Source organism: Podarcis erhardii (genome assembly GCF_964252035.2).
Source record: "Podarcis erhardii genome assembly, chromosome: 11".
NCBI classification, from domain to species: Eukaryota; Metazoa; Chordata; class Lepidosauria; order Squamata; family Lacertidae; genus Podarcis; species Podarcis erhardii.
In genome coordinates, this window is record NC_138501.1 from 3,243,187 (window position 1) to 3,256,006 (window position 12,820).

A 12,820-nucleotide genomic window follows, 5' to 3' on the forward strand; every position below is an offset into this window, starting at 1 on the left:
GCCGCCGAACAAGCCCCCACGCCTCCAGTGCGCACGCGCGGGGAGGCCTCGCCGGCGCCCCCTGGCGGAGACGCGCCTCCAGAGCGGCCTGGCGAGCAGCGCTCCCCGCAAGCGCTGGCCGGCTAGAGCAGTGTTTCCCAACCTTTTTTGGGCAAAGGCACACTTGTTTCATGAAAAAAATCTCGAGGCACACCACCATTAGAAAATGTTTAAAAAATTAACTCTGTGCCTATATTGACTATATATAAAGTAACTCTCTTTAATAGGCATCAAATAAACACAAAGAAAGTACCGTATTTTTCGCCCCATAGGACGCACTTTTTCCCCTCCAAAAATAAAGGGGAAATGTGTGTGCGTCCTATGGGGCGAATGCAGGCTTTCGCTGAAGCCTGGAGAGCAAGAGGCATCGGTGCGCACTGACCCCTCTTGCTCTCCAGGCTTCAGGAAGCTGTCCGCAAGCCTTGCGCACCCGGCAGGAGCTCCCGCCCAGCGCGCAAGGCTTGGGGCGGCAGCCTGTTGCCCGAAGCACAGGGAGCCCTCCGGAGGGCTCCCCGTGCTTCGGGCGAGTGTCTGCAAGCCTTGCGCGCCCGGCAGGAGCTCCCGCCAGGCGCGCAAGGCTTGGGGCGGCAGCCTGTTGCCCGAAGCACAGGGAGCCCTCCGGAGGGCTCCCCGTGCTTCGGGCGAGTGTCTGCAAGGCTTGCGCGCCCGGCAGGAGCTCCCGCTGGGCGCGCGAGGCTTGGGGCGGCAGCCTGTTGCCCGAAGCACGCGGAGCCCTCCGGAGGGCTCCCCGTGCTTCGGGCGAGTGTTTGCAAGCCTTGCGCGCCCGGCAGGAGCTCCCGCTGGGCGCGCAAGGCTTGAGGCGGCAGCCTGTTGCCCGAAGCACAGGGAGCCCTCCGGAGGGCTCCCCGTACTTCGGGCGAGTGTCTGCAAGCCTTGCGCGCCCGGCAGGAGCTCCCGCTGGGCGCGCGAGGCTTGGGGCGGCAGCCTGTTGCCCAAAGCACAGGGAGCCCTCCGGAGGGCTCCCCGTGCTTCGGGCGAGTGTCTGCAAGCCTTGCGCGCCCGGCAGGAGCTCCCGCCAGGCGCGCAAGGCTTGGGGCGGCAGCCTGTTGCCCGAAGCACGCGGAGCCCTCCGGAGGGCTCCCCGTGCTTCGGGCGAGTGTCTGCAAGCCTTGCGCGCCCGGCAGGAGCTCCCGCCAGGCGCGCAAGGCTTGGGGCGGCAGCCTGTTGCCCGAAGCACGCGGAGTCCTCCGGAGGGCTCCCCGTGCTTCGGGCGAGTGTCTGCAAGCCTTGCGCGCCCGGCAGGAGCTCCCGCTGGGCGCGCGAGGCTTGGGGCGGCGGCACGGGGCGGCCGGCCGAAGCGAGCGGCGATGGGATTTGGGAGGGAGCTCGCTCGCCGCCCTGCGTGTGCTCGCCGCCGCCGCCGCCGCCGCCGCCCCGCCTCTCGCCGCCGGACTCGCCCGCCTCCCTCCCACGGCACACCAGGCAACGTCTTGCGGCACACTAGTGTGCCGCAGAACACCGGTTGGGAAACACTGGGCTAGAGCGCCTAATGCGCGTGGGAACGCGGCAACCCGAGACACGCTCAAAAGAAAGCAAGCTTCCTGGGATGCAGTGGGAGTTGCTTCCGAGTGCACATTCTTAGGATCGCTCTGGGGTCTCAGCGCAAGTGATAAGGCTTCTGCCCAAGCAACCCCCCCTCCCTCTGGGGGGCGCAAGGGGGTGGGCAGTGCCAGAAGCAAAAGCAGGCAGGGAGGGACGGAATGAATGGCACCCTCACGAAATGGTGGTTTCTACCCACACACACTTTCCGTTCTTCATGCAGGCAAGGAAGAAAGCACAGTTCATGAACAAATTTCAGCCAGGCAAAAGCACTTGAGGGCATGGAACAGGGAAGGTGAAGCAAGTGCATCTAATTAGATAGTTAATTAAGTAGTTGCTGAATTTTAATGTTCATCTATAAACAGTTTGTTATATCAGCTGCATGTGGGTTGACTTTGTAAATTAAGAAATCAACGCTAAACATCTTTTCGAACTTATACATTGCATTTTAAGTTAAACCAGATAGAGGCGATCTTTCCCTTTAAAATGAAAAAAATAAATAGTAATTGGTCATTCAGACTTTTGCTAGCACATAACCACAAACCTAACCATTCAACAAACTTGTGTTATTTGATGTCCTCAGCAAAAGGTAGTCACACTTCCTAGATTTCACCTATTCCTCAGTACTGTATAACTTTAATAATTTAAAAGTATTTTTGAAAATGAAGCCATTGTGCTTAGTTGCCTGAGCAGTTTGGATTGTATTTGTCAGGTCATCATACTTGGCATGCAGAAAAAGCACCCAGCACATCTCATGTCTTGCAATATCTGGATCTGATCATTAATTTAAGTTGTAAATCTAACTATAATTAATCTTAAAGAAAACCTGTACACAATTTGGAAACTCAGCCTATCGGACATCAATGGGGTATAACTCCAAAAAGAATTATGTGTGTGTAAATAGGTGGGTGATTAGCATGACATTCAGTTAAGAATAGCTAACAAGCAGGTCACAAGCTGAATGGCAGTAGCTCATAAGCACAGATGTCAGCTGGCTTCTTCACATGTGCATCATAATGCAGGTGGATTCAGTAGAACTGCTAATACTAAAACAGTAACTGAGAAAGAAATTCAAACTGCTGGGAGGCAGCAACAGCAACAGCAGTAGGGCTTAGCACAATGTAGGAGCACCAACCACCTGGAGCCTTGCTGCTTGCACTGGCTAGGGCAAAAGGGGGGGGGGGCAAGAAGAAAACTCCTCTAATTTTTCTTTTCTTTTTGTTTGCATCAGCTCCAGGCCTGTTGATGCTGGATGGACAGGCTTAGGATCCCATGAATCTTTGGCATCCCAGCTCCAAAGCCATACAAATACTGCTAAGAGTGGCTTTCCCCTGTGGCTTAAGCGGGCTCCGTTGGAAGTTCTGTACATCAGAATATGGACAGCTGGGTGAAGCAATACCTGCACCTAAAAAAAACCCACTACACTGTGGTGGATTGGGACTGCTTTGTGTAGTTAATGCCATCAAAAAATAATTTCTTAAAATAGTAAACCCACAGCTGACATTAAACCCATCAATTTCAGTCATAATTAGAACACCCTTAATGGGATCAAAGTACTAATGTACAAACATTACTGTTAAGTCTTAATTTAGTTCTTTTTTTAAGTGACTGCAGCCAGATACTACTTCAAATTACCCATCAAATGCTTAAAATGGCATGAAGAATAGTATAACTGTTTATATATATATATATATAAAATCTAGAAATGCATCAGCCGCAAATATCAGTCAGATTCACGTTAAATTTTTCTTGTGAATGCACGTGTTATTTTTATAAACTCTTTACATTTTTACAAGTGTTTGATAAGTAGAAGACCAAGTTCACATGATGCTGCTTATCAGACTGCAGAAAATCAAAATTCCTATGGGGAGTAAAGTCACCCAAATAGTATTTAAATATGCTAAGATGAGGAGTGGTCTTGTTTTCTGTACAAGATGAGACAAGAAATGAATTGTGTATCCAATATGACATTAGATATTATTTCAAAGAAAACTTAAAGTAGACCATTTTATACCTTACAGAGAACTGCAAGTGTTAATAATGGTATTTGCAAAGTATTACCCGTCAGAAAAAAACATTAATCAGAATTTGAAGAAATGATACAGGAGTGTTTGCTCTCTATGTTCATTACGCAGATACAAATATCCAGAAGTACACATCTGGAGATTATAGGATAGATTAAAAAAATAGACAACAGAGCTACATTCTGCGATGAATAAAAAGGCACCACTGATATGAGGTTGTGTTCAGTCATAATTCCAGAAGCCACTGTGCATTTTTCTTCTTGGATAATCCACTTCAGACACTGCTTCCTGGTTTCCTAACCACAAACATCACACATTCATAGTAATATTTCATCATAGATAGCTCATTCACAGTATATGTGGTCAAAACAGATTCATTCTCCACCTGAAAATAAACAACACTTTCTTGAAAACCCTTGTAGGTATTTCATTCATATATGTTATTATTACTGCTATTCTAGAAATTAATACAGTGAGGGGGGGAGTATTTGATCCCCTGCTAAATTTGCCAATTTGCCCCCTGACAAAGAAATGACCAGTCCATAATTTTAATGGTAAGTTTATTGTAGCTGTGAGAGACAGAATAACAACAGGGAAACCCCCAGAAACCCAGAGGACAGAAGTCAGAGATTGATGTGCATTATAATGAGTGAAATAAGTATTTGATCCCCTATCAACCAGCCAGATGTCAGGCTACCTGGTATCTTCACTGTATGTAAGGAGCTGAGATTAGAAGCACCTGCTGTAAGGGAGAGGTCTTACCTGTAATCCCAGCTCGTTACAGTACCTGTACAAAAGACACCTGTCAACAGAAGCAATCAATCCAGCAGATTCCAAAGTAGCTACCAGGACCAAAGAGCTGTCCAAGGATGTCAAGGACAAGATTGTAGACCTGCACAAGGCTGGAGTGGGCTACAAGACTATTGCCAAGCAGCTTGGTGAGAAGGTGACAACAGTTGGTGCAATAATTCGCAAATGGAAAAAACACAAAATGTCAACCTCCCTCGGTCTGGGGCTCCATGCAAGATCAGGGGGCAAACGGGCAAATTTAGCAGGGGATCAAATACTTTCCCCCCTCACTGTATACCTCCCTTCAATAGAATTTCCAATAGGTACAAAAACAAATGAAATAATATAAAAAAGAAGTGTTTTCTTCAGGTCTTGTTTTGCTCCCTGATTTCGCACAAGTATCTGGTTGGCCACTGTGAGAACAGGATACTGGACTAAATGGGCCTTTGGCCTGATCCAGCAGGCACTTCTTTAGGGCTGGGCAATGTCAGATTTTCAATATCGCATTGTATCACCAGCCAAATATCACAGATCTGGTGATACAGCACAGTGTTGAAACAAGAAGCTGCTTTGGCTCAGCCTGCGAGGTGTGGGGTGAAACTGCCGCTGCGCTCACTGCAGGAACTGAGGTGCTTCCACCCCAACACCCTGAGGGCTGGGACAACACAACTTGTTTGCCTTACTCAGCTGGGAGGCGAGTAAGTTCCCACTCCTCAGCTGAGCGAGGCTCAATGTCCCTGCTGTTTGCTCCTGAGTCCCTTTACTACCAGCAGCACGGGTAGCAGAGGGACACAGGAGCGGCGCCAGTTTCACAGTCTGCCCCTCACATAGCCCAGGCCTACTCTTCTTATGTTCGTATGGATCCAGACTTAGCACAGACCCAATGAAATCAACAGGATTTAAGTTAGTAATTATAATTTTAAGTCCTATTGGTTTCAGTGGGTCCATCCTATGTGTGACTAAATTTGGATCTAACCCAAAGATTAAAAGGCAGCAATACATCAAAAGCCAAATTGTTTTATTGTTTGAAAACAACAAACAGCAGGGCAATAATAAGGATAAAAAAGATACGGGAACATTAAAAAATCCTGATCCCAAGTTTTTTTAGGACTTTAAATTTCTACAACAAAACCTGGAACTTGGTAGCTAACAGGCAGCCAACCCAGATATTTCAACACCAGCATAATATGGATAAAGCAGCTGCATCCATTATGCAGAAACCACTACCTTATTTTGGGCTGCGGTGTTTTGCGACCAAACTGATAGGCACTTGAACACCCAATATCAGTACTAGTATTTGTGATGACTGAAAGCGCATCTTAATGACACAGGGCTGATGGAAGACAAAATTTGGTGGGGCACTATCTGAAATCTAATAGCCAATGTTTTAGATTATTCTTAGTGTGCTAATAATATAACAGAAAAATACTTACCTCTATATGGAATCCATATTGCAATATAACACTTTTTATATCTTCATAGCTTAACTCAATAGATAATTCATTTGCTAAATTTTCAAAATGGTAAAGAAGAGGACCTATGATACAATGAAAAGGTCAGTAAAATTAACTTGTCAAATGTATCTGATACTCACTCATAAATTCTGCCAACCCTAAAACAACTACTGTAGATCAAGGACAGAACTGAATCTAGATTTTGTTTTTAATTGTTTAATTTATACTTATAAACCACTTAACATTTTAAAAATTTCCAAAGCAGGGTATAATTTTTTTAAAGAAACACAGACTATGAAAAGCTAGTGGAATCCACCATGGTCAAAATAAAAAATGTGCCTGCTGTCACTCCTCCGGAAGACTTGCATAAACGAAGAGGTTTATTTTTAAAAAACCTGAAAATCATCAGTGAATGTCTAAAATGCAGGAGGAATGTTTCCCACAGAGGGTGCCACCTTGCTAAAGGCGCTGCTCTGAATAACCACCAAAAAGACCCCAGGAGCATATAACAACACCTGGATGGTGGAAGAACTCTTCAGATGATCTCCGTGACCAGGCAGGTCGATAACAGAGAAGAAAGTCTCTCAAGTAGGCTGATTCCAAATTGCTTAGGGCTTCATATAATAACAGCAGAACCTTTAAGCTTGGTCCACTCTATCCACCAAAAGAATCCCACAGAGCAATCAGAAATCCATTGGATTCCATTAGTCTCCAGGAGCAGACTATCTGAATGGGTCCCCAACCCCTGAGTCCAAACCTCATATGCTCATTGGCATCCTTTCTGTTGAATCTGTGTAGGTCCAATTTTAGAGAAAATTTTGACAAAATGGATTGGCATTAAAAGAGAACAAGTCTAATATTTAAAATCCACTTAGTTCAAGAAGTACAGATCAAGGTGAGTTTTTCTCCTTAATTGTACAAACTCTAGTTCTAACATTCATTTTTTCTGCTACAATTACTCAACAAAATAGCAAGTTACCTAAATTGATCCATATTCCTCCTGGTTTGAGTATTTTCCATATTGTGTCAATGTAGTCTATGACATTATGTGCCGTGTCTATGAAGAAGCAGGTTGCTATGCAGTCCCATATATCTGTATAAAGACAGAAAGTAATCTAGCTTTAAATATTTTATTGCACACTGTTACCTGCATTTTTGGAACTGAGAGATACTTTCAGAAAAGCACTTCCCCTTGCTTAGTGGAGGTTCCTCCATCTTCATCTTCCTTCCCCAGCTGCAACCCTTTGCAGTGCATCAGTGTTCCAGAGGAGCAGATTTTTTGCAGGGAGTAGGGGAGTCACACATAACTGAACCATATAGTCATGCCTCCAAAAGAAATTGAGGCGATCTCACATTATTACTCACTTTTTATTGCTTTTTGTTCCGTTGGGCCTAAGACAGAGATAGCCAACATGGTTGTCTTCCAGGTATTTTCAGCATTAACTCTCATCATCCCTGACCAATGGCCCATTAAACTGATGGGAATAGTAGTTCAAATCTTGGGGGGAAGGCATGTTGGCTGGCCCTGGCCAAAAAACTCCCTCTAGTTGTACAAAGCTGCCACATTTGCACATCAAATTCATGGAGAGAAAGGCTATCAGAAAGGCTATCACTGCTGGGAACTGCAGGTGGGCAGAATGCTGTTGTTTCTATGTCCAGCTTTCAGGTTTCCCACAGGCATCTGGTTGGCCACTGTGAGAATAGGGTGTTGGACTAGACTGGCCACTCGCCTGATCCAGAAGGCTCCTCTTACATTCTTAAGTTCAATGAGCCAAAAGGATTGGTAACCTCTACACTAAACTATGGTTTCAAATGATATGCTAATACTGCCAATGATACAGAAGTAAATCATATAGAAATAATCTTGAAGCAAAGTCCCTTTTACAAAATATTAATTTGACTTCTAGACCTTGGTATTAGATGGACTTTGTATTCAGACAAGAGAGCTAGTCTAGGACATGAAAATGCACAGCAAGGGCAGCCCAAATTTTCTAAGATCAGCGGTGATTCTAGCTGCAGCCTCTCATCGAGACTGACACAGGTGTTCACTGCTTACTGAATATGCCCTGCTTACTCTTAGTGAGGAATAGGTCACACCTAATCTTCAATTACAACCTCTGTAGCAAGTCAGTTAACTAAAAACAACAATCTGTGCACGTTTCTAGTAACTTCTAGGAAACAATTTCACCTTCTTAACTTTTGAATCAGGGGAAACAAACATTTAAAGAAGATAAACTTACAGGGGAAGGCATATTAAAGCTTTTTTTTAAAAAAAAGAAGTAGAAAATTAGTTTACAACATAAGGACTGATTTTTCTTTGCATTAAAATACTTAATAAAACACAGTAGTATCTGTCACATAATCAGTTTTGTTTTACAGTTTTTCTCTTAAGGATTGGCAAACGGCATAAATGTTATCGTCTGAATATTAGTTATTTTTTTCTTACTTACTACACTCAGAGTAGATTTCTTGAAAATCTCCCGCTGTCATAGAAAAGTTTGCATCAGGAGGAAGACTGTGAGGATCAACATCAGGGAAATAAACTGGCTGTATCTGATCAGCAGATCTCTTGTTATTGCTAAACTGATGTATCCAGGGATATAGTTTGTATGAATTAGTTTCAGAGCATCTGTAACATATGATTATCAAAACAACAATTTCACCTTGCCACTCAGAAGAGAATCTTGTAAACATTGCAAAGCTTAAAATTTTTAGTTTGACTTTCAGTAACACAAGTTGATAGGGAGTGTCAATCTGCATTTTAGAGGTAGTTAATTTAACATCATCCTGAAGGTCCATTATTCATTAACAATATATTATAAAGAGTTACAAAAGAAGCAATCAGAGAAACCATTCAAAATTTAAAAGTCTGGTTCTACTTCTCAAAATGTAGTAAATTCTAAGATTCTTAAAGCAATAGATTGAGGTTAGCTTTAATTTTTGTTAGTTGTTAATCCTATTAACATTTTTTTAATTAAAGTTTTGATAGCTTGCAGGTAATGCAGTTCTCCAGCATGCTTCCTCCTCATGAACCTATCTTCAAATTCTTCAAATTATTATAACTATGTGTGTACAGATTTATACCTGAAGTTATATGCCCTCCCCAAGATTTAACTTTATTTTCCCCTCCTCCCTCCTATTGCTTTTTCCTTGTGTGTCATGTCTTTTTAGACTGTGAGCCTGAGGCCAGGGACCAACTTAGTATTTTTTTTAAGTCACGGTATAAATTATGTACATAAATGAATAAAGTATCAAATGTTTTTCAATGTCATGTTTTTAGCAGTTCCGTCTACTGATTTATAAACATGTACACACAGGAGCTTGATCCAAACATAATGAATTTTGGCTGATAAATGGATGGACCCTAGAATTAACTTCATGCCCATATCCTCCTCTCCTTGCGCTCCCTGTTTTCACGCTGATATGGTGGGTTGCTTACACATTACAGAGTTTCCAATTATTTTTCCAAGCTCTGGAGAACTGTAGTTTAACCTCTGCTTATTAACCTGTATAGGAAACCATTATCATTTTGTAGTTAATAAGCATGGATTGATCAACAGTTTCCCAATTAAAAAATAATGGGAAATTGTGGTTTAAAGAAGTCTGACATTGGCCAAAGCAGAGATATAAATACAGAACTACATGTATAAAGAAGCAACCAACAACTGAAAACAAGTTTAAGTACCTGTTGAGTACAAAATTAGAAGAAAAGAGCATAAAGAGGCTCCATTCATTTCCTTGGCAAGTATAACCAAGCATAGCTATTTCCCAGGCCAATCTACCTAGCCCAGCACCAGGTACCAGGATATTAACTTTGGAGAGATCCCTGTAACACAACAAAAATAATGGTTAATCCTTTAATAAATATATTTGATAGAATGAATAGCCCTGTCAAGGGTTTTTACATATTGCAGGTGTTTGATCACATTTATATGGATAATTTGTGCTATTTCCCAAATTAGCACATTATTTAGCAGGTAAGTAATATTAAATTTGGTTTATATTTACCTAGTATCTCCAGATCTCCTCCTACGTGAATTTCAGTGCTTTCTTTCTTTCTGTTCTCTGTCCCACAAAGGACCTGAATGTTCTGACTACTGGCTTCATTTTCAAAAGGGGGAGAAGCCATTGTTTCTTTGATCACAGACTGTAGTAAAGCAGCCTTCAGCAACTTCTTGCCCTCCAGAGGTTTTGGACTACAACTATAAACTCTCAGCAGCCCCAGCATTATAGGGCTGTGCTGGCTGGAGTGATGGGAATTGTAGTCCAAAACATATACAGAGTACCAGGTTCAGTAAGGCTATACTAAAGTGTAGTGGGACCTTTGTCACTACATTATGACTTTCAGCCAATTACAGTAAATGTATTTTTACTGCTGCTATTTGGATTTTACCTACACAATTAGCTCTGATGGATGACTTCTCAAATAATCATTCTCATTCTATAAACCACCAAGACAAATCTTATTCAGTTGCAAGTCTTAACAATACAAATTTGCTCATCTGTTGCAAACGCAAATACTTTACCTGTATCCCAAAGTCCTGAAAGTAGTTTAAACATTTGATTATTGTCTTTGGAGGCATGTTCTAAGTCAGTGTTTCCCAACCTTGGGTCTCCAGCTGTTTTCGGACTACAATTCCCATCATTCCTGACACTGGTCTTGCTAGCTAGGGATGATGGGAGTTGTATTCCAAAAACAACTGGAGACCCAAAGTTGGGAAACACTGTTCTAAGTTACATGCAGCCAACATGGTGTCCCCAAAATGTTGCAGGACTGCATCTCTATCATTCCTAACCACTGGCCATCCTGACTGGTGCTGATAGTGACTGGAGTTCAACAGCATCCAGGGAGGACCTTGTCAGCTTTCCCTGTCCTAAGGCAAACATAGGCTTCCAGCATATTTTCTTTGTTGAACTATCCGAAACTATATTTCAGATTTAAGAAGTCAACAATTTTCCTCCTTGTAATGCAACTCTCTTTCTTCATTGTACGGGGGGTGGGGGTGACTGCAACATCTAACAGTGAAATAAATCTGAGACAGTTACTGTATTTTACATCATCAAACAGCCCCATAATGCCCAAATACAGATGCTACTAATTATGTTTAACATGTGGGAAAAATTAGAACAGAAGACTGGCAATGGTGTTTGAAAATGTTTATATTGAAATTAGCTATGGACCCATCAGCTGCATGACTGATTTGCAGGACACAAGAAGAACTTATAATTATTAACTCTTCTTGAGCATTGTGTAAAGCAATCTGATTCAGGGGCAGCAGTTTCCAGCTTCAGCACACAGGGAGCTCTCCAATTTTGAACAACTGGCTCATTTATTTCAGTGAAAGGAAGCCAACTGGTGTACAGAACTCTTTACACTCAAAGTCAATGTGTGACTTTAAGATTTATCTTAGTTGAATAATAAACTTATATAGCTCCAATCTATTATTTTAAATTTCCTGAAAATTACAAACAAATCAAAAGGTAGTAGAAGTCACAACAATTAATTCAACAGCACCACCCAAAAAATGGAAGAAACAGATAAGCTACTTATTTCAGACTACAAATACTGCCTGAAACCTAAGAATTTGGATTTGGTAATATATTTTGGGTTATTCAGAGAATGTTATGATTTGGAAAAAGAATGGTTGAAGGAAAACATTCTGCCAAGAAATAGCTCAACAAATTTGCTTTTGTCACATTGGTATTTCAAAATTGTGGGGTGTATTCAGCGTTTGAAACTCCCATTGTTCTAGGCACATTTTGCGACAGGGAATTTCATTAGAGCAAGTACTTTCTGAGCTCTGGGTGCAGTACTGTGCCTAAGATATCAGATTAAAACTGCCACTGCTGACGCTGAGGGCACGGGAGGAGAAATTCCTCCCCGCTGGACTTCCTAGAGATTGTTGCAGTGTCAGGCAAGTTGATGGGTTCCACCTCTCAGCTGCGCTTACAGAAAGGCAGTGTTTTGCACTCTGTGGCCTCGGATTGGCTTAAATAGGTTTGGTTTAAGTAGTGCATGTTAAAGTGTTATCTACCTCAGACTCTCTCAGGGATGAATAAAATCGAAACAAATTTTGAAGTGGGATTATTGAAAGACACTGAAGTCTTAGATTTGTGAACTGGACACTCAAGGTGGGTGTCTCTGTCATCAGTTGTATAGGCCTGTAATATGTGTTAATTGTTGCACCAAAAGATATATTTATATGAAGGAAAGGAGGTGTAAGGAGAATCCAGAGCTTGTCTGCAGAGTGGAAGGAAATGAGGACCTTTTTCTGCCTCCCCACTTCCAGCCACTCTCTGAAGACTGGAGAAGGAACCCTCTTAAGAATATTACGGGGATGGGCAGGGGACATCTGCAGTCATCAGATGAGGACTAGACCATGTGAAAAACGAACATAAGATTTTAGCTGCTGTTAATTCATTTTCAGCTTTGTATTTATTTTTGTTATTAAAAAAGTGTGCTTAGACATTCTGTTGTGGTGCCCATAACCTAGGTTTAAAGTGCCATTTAGCTTTCACATCTCAGTTTCTAACATGTATTCAACTAAATAACTTCCACTTGTGTAACAGGACTCCCCACGACCCAAGCCATCTCTAAATCTGCTCCAGAGGATTGAGAGAAATCCTAGAACAGACTTAAGAGGCACAGAAGGAAAGAAAAGGGGAGACTGTTCTGTTACATAAGGAGAAATTCTTGTGGTGATGGAACGTTTAATTCCACTCTAGTTATGAAAAATTACTTGTTTAATCAGAATACTGTTCAACAGTCCTGTAATCTTTTTTCTTTTAACACTTGCTTATGCTAGCCAAACACTTTAAAATGCATATGCACCTGCTTTAGAATGCTAAAATACAGTGGCCGCATTCATGCATCATAGCATAAGCAGTGGTTAATGTTGAAAGGCAGATTGTCTCCCCTTTGCTACTTTCTCACTAGTGAGTGGGAGCAACAAA

The 12,820-nt window shown here is 42.4% G+C and overlaps 1 protein-coding gene across 1 annotated transcript in view; it reads right to left on the reverse strand.

The window, feature by feature from the left end:
• Nucleotides 1-3,342: 3,342 nt before the first annotated feature.
• Nucleotides 3,343-12,820, reverse strand: part of CARNMT1 (carnosine N-methyltransferase 1) — a 31,814-nt gene continuing 22,336 nt past the window's right edge. Inside the window, exons 12-16 of the mRNA XM_081880662.1 lie at nt 9,552-9,692; nt 8,317-8,495; nt 6,846-6,959; nt 5,846-5,949; nt 3,343-4,008 (exon numbers count right to left, since the gene is read on the reverse strand). Of these exons, the coding sequence (XP_081736788.1) occupies nt 3,898-4,008; nt 5,846-5,949; nt 6,846-6,959; nt 8,317-8,495; nt 9,552-9,692 (649 nt within the window). The 3' untranslated portion in view covers nt 3,343-3,897. The remainder of the gene's footprint in view (nt 4,009-5,845; nt 5,950-6,845; nt 6,960-8,316; nt 8,496-9,551; nt 9,693-12,820) is intronic.